Here is a 23022-nt window from a genome sequence, read left to right as displayed (position 1 = left end):
GAATTCGATGGTAACTTGAAAGCACGTTGTAAGTCGCTCTGGATAAGGCCGTCTGCCAAATGCCTTAAATGTAAATGCAAATGTAAATGACTGTAAGGCGCTTTGGATAAGGGTGTCGGCAAAATGCTGTAAATATAAATGTAAAAGCCAAACAAGGCAATGAGTTATTGTAAGAGTAAGATTTCTGATTTGCAGTCTATTGAATATGATATTTGTGAACACTTCATAAAGCACATTGCTGGATAAAAAAAGAGAGAAAAATGTCACATCTGTGCAGGCTCCACCCCCCACGACACGGAGTATTAGGGTGTCGAGTGTAACTGCGGGTTCCGGGGTAAGTAGTGTGCACTTGCCGTTAAGTCTCTTGTACTTCCGGGTGGCGGGTTCCTCATTACGTAGACCCCCTCGGTCCAATCGGCATGGATAGCGGTCCTCTCCGGCGTAACCAGCGTCAGGTGCGGCTTGTTCTGTCTCATCCGCTCTCCCGTTAAAGCCCCAGGTGATCCGGAGCCTACAGACGGGGTATCCGATGCGAATCCTGGGGCCCCCTGTGTGTCTGTGTGCTACGTGCCTGAACTTTAACCTTTGTGTGTGTGTCGTACGTTGGACTCCTGCACCCTGCGAGACAGCCCTCACGACACCGGGACTGGACTGAGCACCGCGAGATGCGGCCTGGCACAGACACAGGACAGAACCCTCCCCGCTTTTCAGCGCTTGGCGGGGCGGTTTAGTTCTGCCCGTGTCTTCTCTTGTCCTTTGTGAAATAAACGTCGTTCTTTATTTGGTGGCGTCCCTTGCTTTCTCTCCGTCGGGCCTCAGGCGTGACTAAAATAATGAAATCGAACAACAGATGTTTGCCTTTGGCTGTATTGCCTGTGCAAATATGTCATTTTACTCATTTCTTTGTGACTTTTCAAAAGAACAGAAGAATTTTCATTCATTCCACACAAAAGTGTTCCCCCCTTTTCTTCATTTCTGAAGATGATTCTGGTATTCAGCTTCTTCTTTTTCTTCTTCTTTTGTCCAGAACAACAATAACACACACACACGTTTTCTGTGCATTACCGACCAAAGTTGTTGCTGAGATCCAGATGATGCTCCGGACGATCAATATCAGGCCTTTTTCCTGAATCTGTAGGGGGTTCCCTAATGGAGTGATGGCCCTATCATAACTCACAGTGCGGAGAGGACACTCCAATAAAGCTACTCCGTCTGGCAAGGTCAGTCTCAAAACAAGTGTTAAGTATTTATAAGGCACCACCACTACTAGTTAGTTGGAAAGCACCATCATATCACCTTTAATCCCACCCAGCGGGTGGCCGGTGTCACCTCAGACACTAAGGCAGTCGTCTAATCTGTAACTTCAGGATTTGTCCCTGACTCATTACAGTATTTACCTTTAAGGAAAGTGGCTTACTGTCCAGTAGAGTAAAAAGGGGCTTTTTTCATGACTGATATTGTTTTATCAAGGACTGTCAGTTGGTAGATTGATTTTCCCGTTTTAATCAGTTTTATGGAGTAAGTTCAGTTGTGCAAGAAATCATCTGATTTAATAGCAGGTTGATAAATAATGACGAAGCTGACTTGTTGTCAGCTGGAAAAATGAGTGGGAAATCCACCGGGAAAACTAGAGCCACAAGACCCCAGAAAGCTGACACATGCATGCTGGGAAAGAGCTTCATTTGTATGTGTGTGTGTGTATTGGAAGGTGCATTTCATATCCCTGCAGCTTGTGTGATCAGAGCACTACGTCTTGTCTACTGGCCTTTATAAATGAACATGGATCAAAGGAAAAACTCTTCCTGGGCGAGTCTTCTCTTTGAAAAAACTGCTGTCTTGAAACCAGACACAGACATGAAAACCCCCTCCTATGGTTCTCTACATTGTTAAATCCTTAACTCTCAGCGTGATCCTACAAGGGCTAATTCAGCGGGGTTCCACAGCACCGGGCATTGCTGGTAACGTCCGGCTTTTTTTTAGAAGGAGAGGTCAAGAGTTGAAGCACCACGCTGACGACACTAAGGCCCTCAGTGGAGTCCATTTTCATTTCATCTGAAAGGGGATATAGCATCTGGTTCTTACTAAAGCTGCTTTTGTCTCTTCCAAAGCCACCATGCAAATACAACTGAATTCCAGGCAAACTGAGTATCTATCTATCTGATTAAAGATGAATGGTAAATGTGCCTTAACTGTTCCTTAATAAATAATAATCAAATAAATATTCTAAAGAATATTTGCATCCATCCAAGGACACTGAACAATAGAGCAATGCATGATACTGCCCACAATCATATTACATTAGTAATCAACTAGAAATATATAAATAGAATAAAACAAAGTAAACTATAATAGCTCAATATAAAATGCTGAGAAAATCATCATAGACTGAAGAAACACAATGAATGTCTCAGCGTGGCATTTTCATAACCTAATGACATGTCAGCTCGTGAAAAGAAAAAGCCGTTTTTGAAAGCGAAGTGATTGTGATTGTGATTGTGAAACTGCAGCACAGCACGCAGTGACACAACAAAATGCGTTCTCTGCTTTTAACCATCACCCTTGGTGAGCAGCGGGCAGCCATGACAGGCGCCCGGGGAGCTCAGGATTCGAACCGGCAACCTTCCGCTTCCTTAACCGCTAGGCCGCTGGCGAGTCTCTAGTTGGCTGGCTGTTACTGGAGATACAGGCAGCGGCATGATAGACAGGATGATGGCCATCACAGGGACGACACCTTCAGAGGGTGTCGCCTCCTCAAAAAAAAAGCACTGATGAAATATTGCTGTAAAAAATGAATTTCATAGCAACGTTGCTAACAGATTCCAGTATGGGGGAAATTATCGGAGGGGGCTGGACCGGTCGAGAGGTGTAATTATAGTAGGATTACGAGAGGTTAATGCCGGGGGAATTACAGAACACCTTCAGAGGAACCACGGGTTCAACAGGTTTACACCACACTACACTGTTGATTTAATATCCTCAGTTTTCTGGTCTAACAAAACCTTCTGTGAAGACTAGCCATTATTTGTATTATTCAGTTTGACGGTAGCTTTTAGTCCACAAAATAAAGACAGTACAGTGTTCTGGAATGTTTGAAAAAAAACATGAGAATTACCAAAAAAATGTAATTCAGTTTGCCCTCCTCGTCCTTATGCTGAGCATGTGGTTTAATAATATATACAGATGCAGTTCTACTCCAACAGCAATTTAATAAAGTGTAGTTTTATTGTACAGTTTATTTAAATGTATTTTTTTTTTTTTTTGTCTCAGCCAAAAAAAAATTCAAGAATATTAGATCCTTACTGATCGATCATGACCTTATGTTGCCCAAAAGACTTCTTCAGTCACAGGAAAGGGCTTTTTATTTTTTTTTGTTCAGCTGAGCTTCTTTCAATTTCCCCAGACAACTCTGGCCATTTCCTGACACGAATTGAACTCTTGAAAACCAATAGCGAACCATGTCCAATCCGTGCATTTCCTCCAGGCAGCGTTGCACAGCCAATAATCACATTATGTTTGACTCTGCGATTTCCAAAAGCAGTTGAGACAGGAAAGACTTCCTCAAAGTGATGAACTGGTGTGCTGAATGTACTCAACTACCGGGCCGCTCATTTCCTAGAGATGAAATGTCCCCTGGTCCAGCCTTGGTACGTGGATGTATGCTCCCAAGGCTTCTGTTACTGGTTATGGGACTTTAGTGGGTTATGCAGCCTGATGCAACCTACCGGGTGATTTTGCATTTTAAACACATTTAAACATTTCTTGGACATGACTGTGAAAAGCTGCCACAGCAAAAAAAATAAAAGCAATTATTGCTATAACCAGATTTTGATACATGCTATAACAAATTTATAACAGGAATTACATATTTTGTGTTATCGTAACATTCTGTTTACCTAGTTTACATGAAGTCAAATTGTGTTTCAATTTACTATTTGAAAACATGCTAATGTAAATATTGTTATAATTTTGCATGGCAAACTAAATACTAAACCAAATTTGATTGGAAATGGCAAACTAAATACTGTGATTTCAAGTGATATATCATAACTTTTATTCAAATGTCAGTTTTACACGCCCTGCAATACTGAGCATCACAGAATGAACAGTGCTGTGATATCGTCATTATCATAGCTTCACTCCTCTCTGATCAGCGGGAGTGGCACGGATGGATCTGCCACCAACTGAGACCAACTGAGCTCCTTGTAGATTGCAATATGTATATATGTATGTGTGTAAATATGTATGTATGTATGTACAGTATATGTGTGTGTGTCTGTGTGTGTCTGTACAGGCCAAAAGATTGGACACACCTTCTCATTCAATGTGTTTTCTTTATTTTCATGACATTTACGTTGGTAGATTCTCACTGAAGGCATCAAAACTATGAATGAACACATGTGGAGTTATGCACTTAACAAAAAGTGGAGACCTGACCTCCACAGTCACCGGACCTGAACCCAATCCAGATGGTTTGGGGTGAGCTGGACCAACAAGTGCTAAACACCTCTGGGAACTCCTTCAAGACTGTTGGAAAAGCATTTCAGGTGACGACCTCTTGAAGCTCATCAAGAGAATGCCAAGAGTGTGCAAAGCAGTAACCAGAGCAAAGAAACTAGAATATAAAACATGTTTTCAGTTATTTCACCTTATTTTGTTAAGTACATAACTTCACATGTTCATTCATAGTTTTGATGCCTTCAGTGAGAATCTACCAACGTAAATGGTCATGAAAATAAAGAAAAAACTTTGAATAAGAAGGTGTGTCCAAACTTTTGGCCTGTACTGTATACATATTCTAAAACGAGCTCAGTTATCTTATAATGTCTTATAATGTCATAATGAGAAAGGTTTCTTGTAAGATTGCGGTACTTTTTTATATGTTATAGTAATTATTACTACAGTATATTACAATTTAAATTAACCCGTAAACTGAAAAAGTGATTGATCTCAGCAAGGAAGGAAACTATATCAATTATTTCTTTAACTCAGGAGCTGCAATCTTCAGGTCCATCTAAGCAGGACTGGGCCGGACCTTCCTTGAGGAAGCTGGGCCACCTGCCAGTGACTCAGCGCCTTTTGTGGGGCGGTGCTGGGGGGGGGACACGGCTGAAGCGGTGGGGGTTCACGCTTTGGGCCTGTGCGATAATTGGCAAGCTGTTCTTGGCTGGGCGCGGGCCTACTGTAGGCACACGGTTGATGAAGAGTTTGACCTCCCGGGCTGTCTGATTGACTGTAAAATTGTCCATCTGCTGCGTTAGACTGTAAGTGCGAAGGCAGTTGCAGCATGATTTCTGGCCCCACCGCCTGCGCGCTCAGTCAGGGGTCGTGTTTCATCCCTCTGGCCTCGTCTAGAGCTTTCCCACCTCGCACCCGCTTTGTTCTGCAGAACTTGCTGCTATGCTTTTTTGGGGCGAATATCTGATTTGATCTCCTTTTAATGTTTTGATGGTGGTGGAGCTGCTGTTGATCTATAGAGGCCCTTTCTGCTAAGGGCACAATTACCAGCTAAATCGCAGCAACCAGTCATGTCTTGTGTAGTTTCCATTCTGCACCAATGTGTTAGAGTGTATGCATTGTTCTTGTTAGTAATCCGGTGGACAGTGTTGGGGAAAATGTGTGTGAATGTAGGAAAGAGAATGCTTGTGTCCACCTCTGTCTCTTGCCTTTGTGTGTTTGTGTGTACGTCTGTGTGTGTCGTGTTAGGGGGATGAGCTGTGGCTCTGCCGAAGGACAGGAGGGGGTATAATCCGTCACACGTTTTAGGAGCTGGCAGCCGCCTGCGTACGTCTCACACATGCACACACAGGACGACGGCAAAGTGAAAGAGGATAGAGGAATATCTGATGGACATTTAATTCTTGCCCCGATCGTGGCCTGTTGAAAAACCCGGCATCTGTACAGGAGCAGCATTAGTGAGGAAAGCAGCATGCAGTCATCCCCTAAAAACATGCTGGAGATGCATGCGGAACGACAACATCTCGGAAATGTGGACTCTCGGGGGGCATTGCTGGAAAAGCTCCTATCCAGACACAGCGAGGGTTTGGCAGGAAGTATGTGACAGATTCCCGGCCCATGCCGTCTGTCAGGACCAAAAATACTTTTCTGGCGTTTGGTCTGGCAACATGCATCATCCTATCATCACAGCGCTTTCTCCTTTTGAAAAGCCGTAATGGCAGGATTATGTACAGCAGTGGCTCTCAAATTGTTCATGATAAGTACCACCACCAAAATATGTGGCTCTAAAATTACTGTCATTATGACCAGCCTGTGGAATATAGTTGTTTTTGGCGGCCTATCTTAATTTTAGTTTTGCCGTTGTGTCAAGCAAGAAGAATCCGGAAATCCAGCAGAAGAATCCGGAAATCAAATTTATGCTGTGATTGTGTATTGTGGAAATGACGTCATCTGTGCGACCGGATGGGAGATACAGGAAACAAAAATCATACAGCCAGTCGTTGTTTTCATTCATTACATGATATATTTATTTAATTATCGTCACATGACCAGTATTTACGTTGCATCTCGTCTTCATCATGTCAAAAAGGTTTGTTGACAAAGATATTTTGTCATAAATTTGATTGATGAAAAATATGCTACTATGGAACTAGTATACACATGAAGGAATTTTATTGCTAATATGAAATTTATATTACGTAGCTAGTTTAACACTGCACCGAGATTATACGAGCCCACTCCGAATCAGAGTTAAATTTAACATTAATTAGTGTTAAATGACAGTGACTCCGCCCCTTCCCAGTTAACAAGCCCATATGGGTACCAGACATTTGGTTCATATCAGCCCCATCTTAATATGAACCCAAGTTCCCAGATGGGGAGCAAGAGTCCATAGCCAACACATTCATATGGGGCCATATGTGTTGGAGATGGGCTGGGGCAGATTTACCCATCATCATGAAAAACACTTGGACCAACATGGACCTAACTGGCTTTTCTCTCTTTATATTAAAGTTGTGTGATGGTTGTTCTGCGTGTAGAACTTAAGGACTGAAATAACTGATTATTTCATTACTTCTTGTAGTTCAATGCTAAAACCACCAAGGTACTTAAATGCTTCAGATAGTTTATATTGTCTGTATCAGAATTATATTTTTAAAACTGACTCTAATTAGTTTTAAATTACGGTGACTCCACTCCTCCCCTGGTAACATGTAGGTGGTCCATATCAGCCCCACCTTAATTTGAACCCATATGAGGAGCAGGATTTACCCTGATTAACCCACCATCATGTAAAAGACTTGGACCAACATGGACCTCACTGGCTTTTCTGCTGTAAGTGGTCAAGACAGTTGATCAGTTTTATAATCCATCACACATCTGTCAATGTTTATTATCTGTCACACATCCGTCTGAACTGGTTATAATAACTATACACACACAATAAGGTGATTTCATAAATGCAGATGGTGCATGAACGTATCAAACTAAGGAATTTGTTAGAGCTTGATTTCAAATACAATTGCACAAATACAAGAGCTCCACCTTTTTATCAGTGCTTAAAAAAAGCGTAATTTAGAATGGACGTTTCACCCTTTATTGGAAGCAAACTTCAACAAGTTAACAAAGAATCAGCAAGAATTGGTTTGGCTTCTGATATTCTGCAAGCTGAACAGAGCCTCCAACACACAACTTTAATATTAAAAGTGAAAAGCCAGTGAGGTCCATGTTGGTCCGGGCCTTTTTCATGATGGTGGGTAAATCCGGGACGCCTCTTGCTCCTCATCTGGGTTCTTGGGTTCATATTAAGATGATATGGACCACCTGTCTGGTACCTGTGTAACACCCATATGGGCTTGTTACAATGTGTCATTTAACACTAATTAGTGTCAGTTTTACAGGCTTCACACAGAAAATGTTAGATATAACTCATATGAAAGTGAAGTGATTGTGATGCACAGCACACGGTGACATAACGTGTGCTGTGAAATGTGTGCTCTGCTTTTAACTCAGTGGGCAGGCATGACTTTTGCTCAGTGGCAACCGGCAACTTTCAGATTACGGGGCAGCCTCTATAACCCGCTAGGCCACCACTGCCTCTATAAATCTCTGTGTGGATCCCGGACCGGAGTAACCCCATTTCGGACCGGATCGTGAGAGTACGTTTATCTCACAATCATTATTCTGGCATACCATCAGTGGTCTCACCATGTGCCATAGTTTGAGGACCAAGGGGACAAAGTGAAATGGATGAAGAACCCTAGTCCATTCAGTGGAGCCGATTATCAGTGGTCCCATGGAAACCAACACGCCTTTCTATATTTCACAACAAAGTAATTGATCAGACGTCCAGAGCTGCATGGCTACGAGGATCCATCCACAAATGTAATTGCAGCCAGGGATTGTTTTTCACTTTACCGTAATAGAGCACTTTGTGCTGGGGTCTGGTGATAAGAGGAATCAATTCTGATTCCACGTTGTGACACCAATGTGGAACATGTTATTTATAGTGACGGCACTTTGGAATGTATTATGGATGCGCCTGCGATGTTTTATGGATTTCGACTTCATTGCAAGTCTTACTGTGGAGCCTTGAGAAAAGATTCAGGTCTAAAGCAAGCAAGCAGTCATGGTCACCCATCTGTGTTGGGTGAAGGACATCATCTCCAGCTCCCCCCCCGTGGGAGCGACAGGGGTTGTGAAAGGTGTGTGTGCGATGTCTGGCATCTTTTCAAGGGTAGGTAGAAGACGTGTTTTGCACACGGTGGCCCTCGATGAGCGTGAAATCAGACAAGAAAACCACAAATAGTCAAAAACAGCAATACACAGCGCGCCGCCATCCAACCGCAGGACAAGTCCGACCTTGCACTCTGTAAACCCCGGAGGAGACGTTATCAATCCGAAACAAACACCGACGGTTTCCAGCAGATGAAAGAGGCACTCTGCTGCTCATATTATAATGATTTTCTCTCCTTGCGTGTCTATCTGAACACGATTGAGACGATGACGTATCTAGTCTGAGTGAAGGTTCCTATAAACCTGCGGTCCACTGCACCTTATCATGCTTAATCATAGATAGCATTTTAAATTTTTTTTTTTTCAAAGTCGCTGGTGAAACAAGCGCGGTGCGGTTAAGCGTAGGGTACCTCAGCAGATGCTGCGTCTAAAATTAAGCACTAAACGTCCTTGAATCAACTCGGGCTCCTTTCCAGTTTATTTAACTAACAGAAGCGCAGGGTGACGCTGTGTCTAAATTGGTCCCCCATGTGACGTGAAAGCGCTGTGTGAACTCAATCACGTCTTTTAAGTGTCAGACGCGTCTTGAAGGGCCCTGTCGTGTCTTAGGAACAATGTGGGCGCCGTGGCCTCACGCTGCGTCTGTTTGCCACTCGGGCCGCAGTCTGCATTCAGCCGGCGCCGCGAAAATTTGTTGGTAAACCGTGATGGAAACACAGCAGGGTAGAAATTATTATGCTGTCGTCCCGACAAGGGTCTGAAACGTATTATGTGTGTGTGTGTGTGTGTGTGCGCGTGCGAGTGTTATTATGGTGTACATTATGCTGTATCATGTCAGAAATTGTAATCAAATCAACATTTATTAGTCCCACAGATTAGGTGTTTAGGTGTTAACAGATTAACACCTAAAATAATCATAATATACACCAATTGTTTTTTTTTTTATAATATAACTGAAAAGTCTTACCTTAGTAAACCATAACATTAGCTCCATTATTCAACTGCACACTGACCTTCAACTGACTTTGGAGGGGCAGTCCCTTCGTTCAGCATGAGAAGGTGCCCTGCCACACTGCAAAAAAAACAGCTTCAGGAGTGGTTTGAGGAACACAAGGAGTTTGATGTCATGACTTGGACTCCATATTCCTGATCCCATTGACCTCACAACTACCAGATACCACAGCATATCTCCAGAGGTCTAGTGGAGGCAATTTTAGGTGCGTAGTGTGATTAACTAGGGCTTATCACACTACTCATGGAAATATAGAATGCACCTCAATTTTTTTATAATATTACCTGCTAGAAACGATTCGCAAAACAGAAATGTCCAACTTTTGATAAATGTGCCATTTTGTAGTGGCTACTTGGCTGGGGCTGTAGGGCTTTTTTTATTCAAATGAGGAAAATTGCTTCTTTGGCCTGGCTGAAGCCTTTCAGGCTGTTATCTGAGCTTTTTGTGGAGTGTTCTGTGCTTGAAGTGGATAAAAAGAAGTGGCAGCTCTCTCTTGTGCACTGGTTGCCCTATGCAAGTTGCAGTTCTTTTTCCGTCTCAAATGATCGGCGAGGAATTTTTTAAGCAGCACTAATCCTGCATGCGACATGCTACATTTCCCTACCCTTCTGGTTTCTTTTCATTCCAATATGAAAGGGACTACACACTGCACAGTGTGAAACTGTGGATATGCATTAAACGTGCCGCACAACTTTGCATAAGAAGTGTGTCTGCATGCATATGTACACATAATTGCCAAGACCTTGTGGGAAATGGCCTATGTGTTGACTCCCTAGTGATAAGGTCTTTTAATGCCACCATTTTATAGGAACTTGTGGTTAATTACGCGAACGGCCATGATGATAATGAATGAAAATTGTCTTTGCTCATATCGATCCTACAGTCTTCTCTTCTGCCCAAGGACCATCACTGAACACAGGCAGGAGCATCAGGGCAGGCTGACGCTCTGACCAATCAATACTTCTTTTTTTTTTAGTTTAGATGAAGGTGACTGGCGGTTTGGGCTGGGAAACAGCAGCGTGACTTCTTGCTGTGTCTGGCCAATAGACGAGTAGATGTGTCTAGACAGACTGAATTTTTGCATTTCTACACCTTTGGTACCGAAGCCACTATCTGTCAGCAGTATGGGAAGTGTGCATGATCATAATTACGTTTATTTGAGGCATATTTAAGGCATTTGGGAGACGCCTTTATCCAGAGCGACTTACAATGTGCCTACATGTTACCATCAATGAAGTGATGAACTATGAATACAATCTTTTTATTCACTCTGTTGTAGTTTCTATGCATAAGTCAGACAATAAGAAGGTTACAATTTAATCTAAATATTCTCTAAAGAGGAAGGTCTTGAGCTGTCGTTTGAAAGTACTCAGTGACTGAGCTGTTCTGACCTCGAGGGGAAGTTCATTCCACCACCGAGGGGTCAAAGACGGAGAAGAGTCTAGATGAGCGTCTTCCTTTTACCTTCAGAGATGGAGGGACCAGGCGAGCAGTACTGGAGGCTCGGAGTAAACGAGGTGCAGTGCGAGGTGTAATAAGGGCTGTGAAGTAGGATGGTGCTACTCCATGTCTGGCTTTGTAGGCCAGCATCAGTATTTTGAACCTGATGCGTGCAGCTACTGGGAGCCAGTGGAGGGAACGTAGCAGAGGGGTGGTGTGGGAGAACTTGGGAAGGTTGAAGAGCAGTCGTGCTGCTGCATTTTGTATGAGTTGTAGAGGTCGGATGGTACATAGTGGTAGACCAGCTAGAAGGGAGTTACAGTAGTCCAGTCGTGAGATTACTAAGGACTGAACCAGTATCTGGTGGCCTGGGTTGACAGATAAGGGCGGATTCGTCTGATATTGTAGAGAAGGAATCTACATGAGCGGGAAAGATTGCTGATGTGAGTCGAGAAGGAGAGTTGTTTGTCTATTGTTACTCCAAGGTTGCGTGCTATGATCATATGTCATGTACCCATGAAATACAAGCAGGGATTTTGAACTTGCTGCATCAGAACACCCTGAAGAAAAATAGCAGGGAAAAAATTCAGTTTAGGTGGCAGACATACTACAGAACTTTGAAAAGTTTCGCCCTAAACCGAGAAGCTTAGAGATATACCAGCCAAATTAGTTTCACTCCGGCTGAAATACGCTGTTATGCACAATCGCACCCCTGATGTAGCTGGAAAAAAAAACTTTATGCAAACGAGGAGCAAACGGATAATGGCGAATCAAATCATCATTCCCTCTGGAATTCATGGTTGATTCCCATCATTCCCTCTTCTGCTGCAAAACATCAGTTGCTTCAAAAATGCATTTTGTAAAGAATTTGCCACAAAGCACCAGAGAAGTCAAACTGTGATGAAACTGAAGTTTGAACAGTTTTACGTTTACGGCATTTATCAGACGCCCTTATCCAGAGCGACTTATAATCAGTAGTTACAGGGACAGTCCCCCCGGAGCAATTTAGGGTTAAGTGTCTTGCTCAGGGACACGATTGTAGTAAGTGGGATTTGAACCTGGGTCTTCTGGTTCATAGGCGAGTGTGTTACCCACTAGGCTACTACCACCCTACTACCACAGTTCCGTGTGTTCTACAGATACACCCTAAACCTTGAAGCACCTGGTTGATATGTCCCGTTTGAAATGTAGCCTTCGGTGAGGTCCTCAAAGGACAACCCACCCCTCCTTCTGCCATTCCAGATCTCTCAGGTAAAGCTGTGTATTAAGCCTCATTAGACACCTCCAGTAACCTCTTCAGCTCCGCCCCAAGCCCACGCCGGGGTTTCTCCGTCATCCCAGCACACACTTAAGCCGTGGCCTGGTTAATGGAGGCCGGGTGGGCATTACTACACCCCCACCCATCTCATCACGTCATTCTCCTGCCTTCCTGCCCTAATGCACGCAACATCTCTCTCAAGGCCTGGGAAGAAACCGCTAAACAGATTATCGTCCCATTCCCAACTCCCTTCCTCTTATTAATCGAATCGAGCTTTAATGTGTTTTCTGCACCATGCATAAAGGTTTTTTTTTTAATCGCAGGATAAATTATTCACTGTTAATCAGCGCATGTGCTGGGTGATAACGACCTGTTCAATATGTATTTCTATTTGAATATGCATGTCTAGAATATTCATTCAAATCAGCAAACGTGGGCTTGTAAGGACTCGGGGTACAACGCCCCAGGTTTGTTATTCAGCAAATGTAAGTGTTTGGTACGTTAATGTTGACACACTGAGGATCAAGGAATTCTTAAAAGCCCCCCAAAACACTCCTGGTTTTGTCTTCAGTCTTTGGTGTCTCTCCTTTCTTTCTGCACCTTGAGTTTGGGGGTGAAACAGAGGATCCCTGTTAATACACACACACACACTCACACACTCACACTGCCCAAGGCTGGAGGTTAACCCTGTAAGTGATACAGTACCCTTTACAGCACAAAATGTTCTTTTCCTCCCTGTTTCTCTCGCCCTGTGTGTGTGTGTGTGTGTGTGTGTGTGTGTGTGTGAGTGAGAGAGAGAGAGTGAGTGAGAGAAGGGGGACAGAGAAAAAAAAAGAGAGAGAATTTGAATTTTCAACATCCTTTTATTCCGGCATGAAAAAAACTGCAATCCCCGCATTTAACACAGTACATACACAGACACATATAAATAATAATAATACATAGAAAAATAATGAATATAATAATAGCCTCACGTTCTATATGAATGAACTATATGAATAAATTACCACTCCGGATCCACTTCAGGATTCATATCTGAAATGAGAACATTAACAGTGGTCAGTCCGTGTCCACCTTTTTGCTAAGCTTACAAACGGCTCTCCAACTTGTGTGTTTGTGTGTGTATAGAAACGAGTATCTTGCCAACAGCCGAATTGCCATATTTGTGTCTGTTTTTAATGTATTAAAAATATGAAAGTTTTGTTCCTGTGTACCTTGCCTGCGTACCTTATTTCAATGAAATAAAATCATATTGTGCAAAGTTATAGTCTTATTTCGGAACTGGCAGATTCTGAGTGTGTGTGTGTGTGTGTGTGTGTGTACCTCCGTGTTACATCTGTGTGTCGGTATGCAGGAACACTTCTCGGCTTCTGTGTTGTTTAGGCTCGCGTTTCCAGAGCTCCGACAAGGCCGCTGGGAGGCTCTCCCTCAGTTGGTAAATGGGAAAAGACGGCTCTTTCTCTCAGCCTGACTAATAGAATTTGAGCTCTAATTAGCCGGTGTAATTGGAATACAATATCGGGCAGATTAATTAGACCAGTACTGAGTCACTGGAGGAGATTAGCAATGGGAAAGCGAGCATTCCTGTTTCATATTCATAAGCCTGTTAGGGGCAGGATTTCATTTTTGCTCGTCTGATCTGTCGTTTGGGCCTGATTTTAACGACCGCGCTGCTATCTTCATCACTTTGGGTTCTAAGTAACTGCTCGCTGACTCCTGATATTGCAGAAGGAGTGCACGAGCATCGGCATCCTGCGGTCCCCTTCTCAAATATCATTTATCCTGCCACATTTTCCTCATTTTCTGCCTAATTAGATTTTTTTTTTTTTCCTGCTGATGATGATATCCTGCCTCTCCTTATCACCAGCCGGATAATTACGGTGCCGGTGTGCAGCTCCGAGTCCGTGTCTTAAACGCTTCCAAGATGGGGGAAAAAAAAAAATCGAATAGTGCTTGGCTGGAGGATCCGCCAGTTCCTCACAGTGCAGCTACGTTTCAGAATTGCCGTTCGGTGAGGCTCTGGCCACCATGCCAAGCGGAGGCAGTTTGTTTCCCTCGGTTGCCAGACAGCGGTAAAGAAAACGGCATCCTCCTCAAGACGGCTTCCAGGCTGGCGAAATATCCAGCAATTAATCACGTGAATGCTGAAGTCGTTTCATAGCGTTGGCTCTGCGTTTGAAAAATATTTACAAGAACGATGATGTGGAATGAATCCCTGGCCCACCGCCATGTGCCAACTTGTTTTGCCCGGTGTTCTTCCATTTTAGCTCAGAATTCCAGCCAGACACAATTCGCAATGTTTGAAGGTGTTGATTTGGAAATGCTCGTGACTGAATTCCTCTTTTGTGCTGTCAGAAGATGATTATTTGCGCTGCAAATACATCTCAAAAAAAGATTATTTCACTGGCAACTGGACTTCACATGGATCCTTGACACACGTGTGGCCTTGTCCTGATGAGACTCAGCAGTCCACTTACACCTTAAAGACAAAGGCCACTCGTTTGAAGACCATGAAGTTAGAATTTTGGACCGGGAAGCTGATTGGGTCAAACGAGGCGTGAGAGAAGCAGTTTACTGCAAGATTGAACGACCCCCATTAAACAGAGGGGGTGGCCTTGGACATAACCTATCACCCACTTACAATGCAGTTCTTTCAACTGTACCCCGGCGGTTTCCCAGTCGTTCACACTCTGGCTCAGGTGGTCACGTATTAACATACATGAAAGCCAGGGAGAAGGACAACCCACAGGTGATCACCAGTTGCCACCTTCAGAATTCCACAGGGTGTATAAACCTACCTCTCCGACCAATCGGTCAGACTTGAGAAAGCCCCCCGGAATGGAAGGGTGAAACTTTGTCCAGGATCAATAACAAGTCCAGTTGCCACTGTAATAACCTTTTCTTAGATAACCATGACCTGGATGACTGAGAACCTTCACAGATATTTTGGTCTATATCACTCACATAAAACGCTTTAAAAAATGATCAACAAAAACTAATAAAATAAGGTGTTGACTGATAATCAGACTACTACATAATTTATAATTGAGATTGAAAAATGTATTATGCTGCCTATGATGTCATGATGTTTGTGATCAGGCACATCCAGTCAAGTAACCAGGGGAACTGGCAATGATGCCGAGAGTTCACTGTGACCAATATGAACTCCCCACTAATGGCAGATGCACAGTTTACAGCAGGTCTGACCTTCACAAACACATGCCCTCCGCGCGGCTCGGGTGAATTGATGAGGTTAGCATTTGTAGTGCTTTTTCGATAGGCCACTGTGAAAGGCCAGATGGATGGATTTTAGAAGAGATCTATCGATCCACTGGGGGAGGTGGGTAAAATATATTTAGAACATCTCCATGATGTGTAGGATCAAAAGACCTTTCCGCTGGGGAACGGAAGGGGCTCTGATTTGTCATGCAGAAAGGCCACGCCCAGCTGAGTGCAGACGTAGACAGGGGCAGCAGTTGGCACGTTGCAGCTGGGTTTTGATCAATCTTTTCCAATACACAGACGCGTGTCTCAAATAATTCTCAAATAACTTCTATAGTCATTTCATCCAAATGACATTGAGAAAAGTCAAGTTTTGCAGATCTTAGGAAATCTTGCCAGACTCTTTTACCCACATACACATGTTTCGGATAAAAAATGTATATGGATGGTTTTGGCTATTTCTCACTGCGCTCTACGAGAAACCTGAATCAAAACGTAGCTGAAACAATCTATGCAAACGTTGTGGTTCATGATGAAATTGCTATTTACTCGGTTAAATAAATCGCAGTAGCCCAGAAAACTGCTTACTTAAACACTGGGTCGGTCTACAGTCTGAACGTTATATTTGAAAGTATCGAACATTCCCCCGTTGGTCTAACTCTTGTGTGGTGTTCTGTGAGTCTGTGGGAACCATTTCAGTGTTCACAAAAATTTTTTAGCAAGTTATTACATTTGTGAACATTTGCAGTGGGCACAAGACCATGTGACCTGGACAGTGCAGCAGTGGTCTACCGTCCTGATCACTGATGAGGATCACGTCAGCGTTGCTGGAGAAGGGGAGGTGAATGATACACGAAGGTCAACATGGTCTCCAGGGTTTGCTTTGGTGGAGGAGGTGCAACAGTCTCTGCAGGCATCTCCAGTCAGTGCAAAACAGATTTGGTTATTGTACATGGCTCAGTCACTGCACGTTCTTACCTCAATGACAGCATAGAACCCATCATCATCCCCCAATTCCGCCAGCACATCCCCAACCTTCTGTTCATGGTTGATAATGTTCCACCACGTCGTGGCAGAATTTTGACTTCAGGAGTTGGAGTGCCTCATATGGTATGAGGCCATCAATGTCCCCTGACCTGAACCCCATAGGGTCTGGGACCAGTTGAAGCAGAGACAGAATGATCATACCCAACCCCCACCTGGCAGAACTATGTGTAGCACTTGTGGAAGAGAGGAACACACTGCCTCAGAACAACATCATGAGGCTGTTGAGGAGCATGAGGCATCACTGTCAAGCTTTCATTGCAGCAAATGGTGGAGACACTTGCTACTGACATTGTCAATTATTGATAATTGGGGCTGTGCCAGTTATTGTCAAAATTTTGGGGGTAATAAATATTAAACCAATGAAAATGGTGTTTCTTCTGATTCATTATTAATATGAAATGGAACTTTTACTTATTTATTAAGTTCAAAGCAACTAGGAAAAGCACTCATTCCTAACTTATTGTGAGTATTGTATATGAAAGTGAAGGGATTGTCATTGTGACAATGGGGACGCACAGCATGGGGACGGTGCTTTGCTCAGTGGCACCTCAGGAGTTCAGGATTCAAACTGGCAACCTTCTGATAACAGGTATGTTTCCTATATATATATGTGTGTGTGTGTGTGTGTGTGTGTGTGTGTGTGTGTGTGTGTGTGTACACACTCACACATACATATGGCTTCACACTGTACACCACCTCCCTCATCTGGACCAAAATAAAACATGAACACCACACCATTTTGAAATTACGTTTGCACAACGGTCGCAGCGGTCATGTCTTTCTCTGCGACATCACTCTTTTACATCAAATGAAATTCTCCACGTGGAACATTCCTCTCATTCCCTGTGATTTCCTCATTAGATTTGGATGTAATGGGCCCGGCAGCTGCTGCTGTGCATTGCAGCAGACTGCATCATGCACCGCTGATTGAAAGTAATCCATTACTGGCCTTGTTCATAGCTGGGGAATGAGGCGAGGTAGGGCCGACTGGCGCGGGCAATAATCCGGCCGGGTCTGTCATACGTCCACCTCCACTGCGGGTTTAATGCTCATAATACAATGATGACGTCCCCCACTCCTGTGAATCTGCAGGTAAGAATGAACAAACCTTTGACTGGAGTTCTTCATTGAACTCGGCGGGGGTTTTCACTTGGAAAATGATCTCAAAAAAGGGCCATATATAAATATATAGATGTCATTCATTTGTAAATGGAAAATCAGTTCTGGCTAAATCATTAGAGCTTTTTCTTTAACAGGTCTTTCAGGATATGCAGCGATCTGCAAAACCAGATTGCAATACCGGGTGGGCCATTTATATGGATACGCCTGAATAAAATGGGAATGTTTGGTGACATTGAACACATTTTATAAGTGGTCAGAAACGTGTAAATAGCTCATGAAAGAAGTTACGTTAAAACCAAGCACACCATTGTTTTTCTTGTGAAATTACCAATACATTTGATGTGTCACATGACCCTCTTCCTACTGAAAAAACAAAAGTTGGATCCAATGGCCGACTTCAAAATGGCCACTATGGTCACCACCCATCTTGAAAAGTTTGCCCCCTCACATATGTGCCACAAACAGGACGTTAATATGACCAACCATTACCATTTTATTAAGGTGTATCCATATAAATGGCCACCCTGTAGATCACGGTTATTTGCTTCCCTCACTTTAACAAAGTGGCTTGTTTTTTTCGGCAGGGAGCGAGGGCTGCATTAAAAGTCCCGGCCCGGCGGCGATCCTCAGTTCGCCTACGTGGGTTTACTCACGGGTGTTGGTTTCAGCGTATTAACGAGTCGAGAAGGAGCCTGAGAGCTGGTGACAGGTGACAGGGACCATTCTCACCGCCACCACCCCTCCCCCCTCCCCACATTTCAACCACTGCTTTGACGTGCGAGCTGTCATCAGAGAGTATTATGCTAATTCACCCAATTAGTTTGTTTTGTAGGCGGAGAGCGGCGCTAGATTTGATCTATTCTGGGTTCTGCGCCAGTTCAGTGAGGTTGGAACAATTTGGTGCTCCTGACCGTGCCAGGTGCAATTTTTGAAATTGTTATTATCTCATTTATTTCATCTGTTGAATAAATGTGTGCAGCTTCTGCACCGAGCTCTCCGAGTTTTCACCGGCTGTACTTCGCAACTCACACGTTTCTTTTCCACAGCTTTACGACAGTCCTGGAAAAACCCCTCCCCAGGTCACATGACCCTCACCTTAAATGGACAGATCTTTTTATTCCTTACTGTGGTTCCCTTCTAATATAAGTAAATGTACAAAATGTACAAAGTGATCTAGATTCCTCTGTATTAATGATTAAAGCGTTAAACATTCTTAAACATCAGACAATAGAACTACGGCAACCATCAAGACCGTCACACTTTATAATGTTTTTCTGGAGGTCTGAGTGCATGGGGGTGTGTGTGACCCCAACTGGACAATCTGCTTACATATATGACAGCCACATACAACTCTTTATTGTCATGTGTCATAGACCTGGTCACCTGTTGGTTACAAGCAATACAGCCACTAGCATTCAGTTTCTGGCCACAAACTTGGTGATCATAACAATGCATGACTAGACTGTGCAGGTCACTGCAAGCTGGTTAGAAACACAGTCTTTTACTTATATCTTCATATTCCGTTGATGACCAACTCATGCTTTACCCTCATTGGGATTGGCTGGAGGTTACAAATTGGTTATTATGAGCAGGACAACCTGCTGCTAGCTGATTAGATATTAATTCATTGAAATAATTAAAATAACAATTCTATATTTAGCCTGAAATTCCTACTCAGACCACTTTAAACTCTGCGTCAGTTGGCACAATTTTTACATAGTAATAAAATACTACTTATTGATATTGTATTTTGTGCTGCTGCTTAGTCCTGTTACTCAGAGCTCATCCTGGGTACACAGTCACATCCACGGTCCGTTCAGAGTAAAGTCCACTTACACAAGGTCCAAACTGTGATTTGAACTCACAACCTTGGAGGTATGAGGCCATGTCTATAGACACTGCACCAGCTTGCAGCACATTATTATGATACGATGTTTCATATATTTCTATATGAAAAGTATCCTGCAAGTGAAAAGTGAAAATTTCTTTCAAATTCTAATTTTCATATTGCATTCTTGTGCATGTGTACATGTACTGAGCTGTCAGGTGATGCACCGTAGTGAAGTTCTTCATTCAATGTTCATGATCAACTCATAGAATAGTGTCACGGTGACATGGACACAGACAGGGGGCTTAATACATTAAACAAGAGTGCACATCAATACATGATATATATTTAGGTCCATGGGAGAACGTGACACAAGAGGCGAACATTTATACATACAAAACAACTGCGACCAATCAGGCTCACAGCATCAACAGGACAAAAACAACAGGAGATCAGTACTTCTCAAACCTGCCTGCCTGACCTTAGTTAGCCTTATGTGTTTCTTGGTGTGCGTTCACACCAGAAGGTCTACTTGATTTTTTTCTATGTTCATAGAGGTCATTGGATGGACATGTCCAGATAAAACGCCCCTGGTAAAGGAGCAGGTCTGAGAAGATCTACATTTACATTTACAGCATTTATCAGACGCCCTTATCCAGAGCGACTTACAGTCAGTAGTTACATGGACAGTCCCCCCCTGGAGACACTCATGGTTAAGTGTCTTGCTCAGGGACACAATGGTAGAAAGTGAAGTTTGAACCCGGTTCTCCTGGTTCATAGGCGAGTGTGTTACCCACTAGGCTACTACCACCCTGGAACAGATGATTCTTTTGTCACTCAGATCTTGCCCTTTTGGCATCTTGATGTATGAGTAGATGTGTGTGAGCAGACACCAGTTTCTGACCCTTGTCTTATCCCCTCTTCCAGAAACTTCTACTACATCACCATGCTGCGCGACCCCGTTTCACGCTACCTGAGCGAGTGGAAGCACGTCCAGCGCGGCGCCACCTGGAAAACCGCCCTGCACACCTGTGACGGCCGCTCCCCGACCCCGGACGAGCTGCCGGCCTGCTACAGCAGCGAGGACTGGGCCGGCGTGAGCCTGGCCGACTTCATGGCCTGCGCCTCCAACCTGGCCAGCAACCGGCAGGCTCGCATGCTGGCCGACCTCAGCCTGGTGGGCTGCTACAACCTCTCGTCCATGAGCGAGCGGCGGCGCGCCGAGATGCTGCTCACCAGCGCCAAGAGCAACCTGCGCCGCATGGCCTTCTTCGGCCTGACGGAGTTCCAGCGCAAGACGCAGTACCTGTTCGAGCGGACGTTCGGCCTGCGCTTCATCGCGCCCTTCACGCAAATCAACGGGACGCGGGCGGCCAGCGTGGCGGTGGGAGGGGCGACGCGCCAGCAGATCGAGGAGCTGAACGCTCTGGACGTCCAGCTGTACGAGTACGCCCGCGAGCTCTTCCTGCACCGCGTGCAGCTCGCCCGGCAGCAGGAGCATCAGGACGAGCGGGAGAGGAGGCGGGAGGAGAGGAGGCGCGCCCGGCTGCAGAAGATGCTCCTCCCGCCGCCGGAAGAGGAGGCGGACGAAGACGAGGATAAAGGGGCCTCCAGAGACGGAGGAAGGGAGGTGGGCGTGGCCACCACGGAGGACTACAGCAGTCAGGTGGTGCGGTGGTAGAACATCCTTCACCTCTTTCCCCCCATCTGTGCCTTTCCTCCACCTCTCTTCCTCTTCACCCGCCTGCCCCCTCGCCCTCTCCCGCCATCATTACCTCCTCTGGCATCTCCCCCGTCCCGGCAGGGCCCGTCGCCCCTCCTGTTATTCGACACGACTCTCTACGTACCGTCAACGAGAGTCAAAGTGCCACCGATTTCCAGCGCTTGTTAGCAGAAAGGGAGGAGAGATCATTTGTAAGGCGCGCCCGTGTCCTTTTTTTCCCGTTGGAGTGACAGTGTGTAAATAACATCAGCTGCACGTCTTTACTTGTCTCGAGGCGGGGTATTGACAGCTCAAGGGAGGTTTTTTTTCCCGAAACCTCTATTATTTCTATCGGGACACACACATGTACAGGAAGTGGGATTTTATTTAAAAAAAATAAATAAAAATGTCACATCTTTTTGCTTCTGTGCACCGTTACTGAAGTGTACTTAAAAAGAACAATGTACAAAAGGACAAATGGAATCTATACTGAAATGTACTGTATGTATGTAAATGTGCGGAGACTGTGTAGGCACTGAGGACTCGAATGTCTTAATGTATGACTGCGAGGCATGCTTGTTCTTCCTTTCACTGGCACATCACAAGCAAGCAGTCCATCATGAAAATCCAGAAAATGTGCAGAAAACCAGAGCTGCGGCTGTATCTTAATATGGGGGATGTTTTTTTGTTTTTTTTTACCCAATCAGACGGCTGCGTTTCTTCAGATCCTTTAGGCTGGAATCCTGATTCAAAAGAATTTCTGTGGATTTGCCAAACATGAACTGCTGCTAAAATTGTGCTTCATATTCATGGTTCCAATGCCCTTTCATTCAAAAATGCAGCAGATAGAAAATAAAATGATAAATGGTTATTCATCAATGATCCACCCTGAACATTGAACACGGCACATTAATAATGTACTGGTGCACGTTGTAAAAAATGAACGATTGAGAGTCTGTGAATTGTTCACTTTGGAAATGTCTTCACTTCAGTTTTCACTAGAGCCACTAACTGTAACTGAGAATGTTAATGTATGATAGGGATTCATTAAATATTTTTTTTTGAAAATCATACACATCTAGCATTTGTTCTGCTTTTTTTTTTTTTTTTAAACTGCCATGTAGAAGGTTTGACCAACAGGGGAGCTGGATTCACTGTATGAATGAATCATTAGAATGTATTTTAGGCAACAAACCCATGAGTCCACAGTGAATGGTCTCTGCAGATCAGTACAAATTGAAGTCACCGCTTCAATCATATAATGAAATATTTCTGTCTTGATGGGATAATGCCCACATACACAAAAGACATGAAAGTCACTACATGGCTGATGGTGCAAAGGCAAGGAAGGTCAGGAAGTGACCAGGTCAGGACTCATAATTGAAAGGTTCACAACTCAGACCACAGAGGTGCCATTGAGGTCCATTGATCAAAGTACCGTCCCCACACTGGTCCCCAGGGACCTTTCATGGCTGCCCACTGCTCACCGAGGGGAATGAGTTAAATACAGAGGACACACTTCATTGGGTGCATCATGTGCTGCACGTGCTATCTATCACAATAACTTCACTTTCATGAACATTAAATTTATAAAACAAAAGTAAATACATAAATATATATGTGTGTGTGTGTGTGTGTGTATATATATATATATATATATATTTTTTTTTTTTTAGAAGTTACGTATTTAGTCATTGTGT

The 23022-nt window shown here is 44.0% G+C and overlaps 1 protein-coding gene across 1 annotated transcript in view; it reads left to right on the top strand.

Moving 5' to 3' along the window:
* Window positions 1-22395, top strand: part of hs6st3a (heparan sulfate 6-O-sulfotransferase 3a) — a 33539-nt gene extending 11144 nt beyond the window's left edge. The window contains exon 2 of the mRNA XM_028955318.1: window positions 20548-22395. Coding sequence (XP_028811151.1) covers window positions 20548-21301 — 754 coding nt within the window. The 3' untranslated portion in view covers window positions 21302-22395. The remainder of the gene's footprint in view (window positions 1-20547) is intronic.
* Window positions 22396-23022: the final 627 nt, after the last annotated feature.

Source organism: Denticeps clupeoides, chromosome 15 (genome assembly GCF_900700375.1).
Source record: "Denticeps clupeoides chromosome 15, fDenClu1.1, whole genome shotgun sequence".
In the NCBI taxonomy this organism is placed as follows: Eukaryota; Metazoa; Chordata; class Actinopteri; order Clupeiformes; family Denticipitidae; genus Denticeps; species Denticeps clupeoides.
This window is presented reverse-complemented; position numbering and strand designations above follow the sequence as displayed.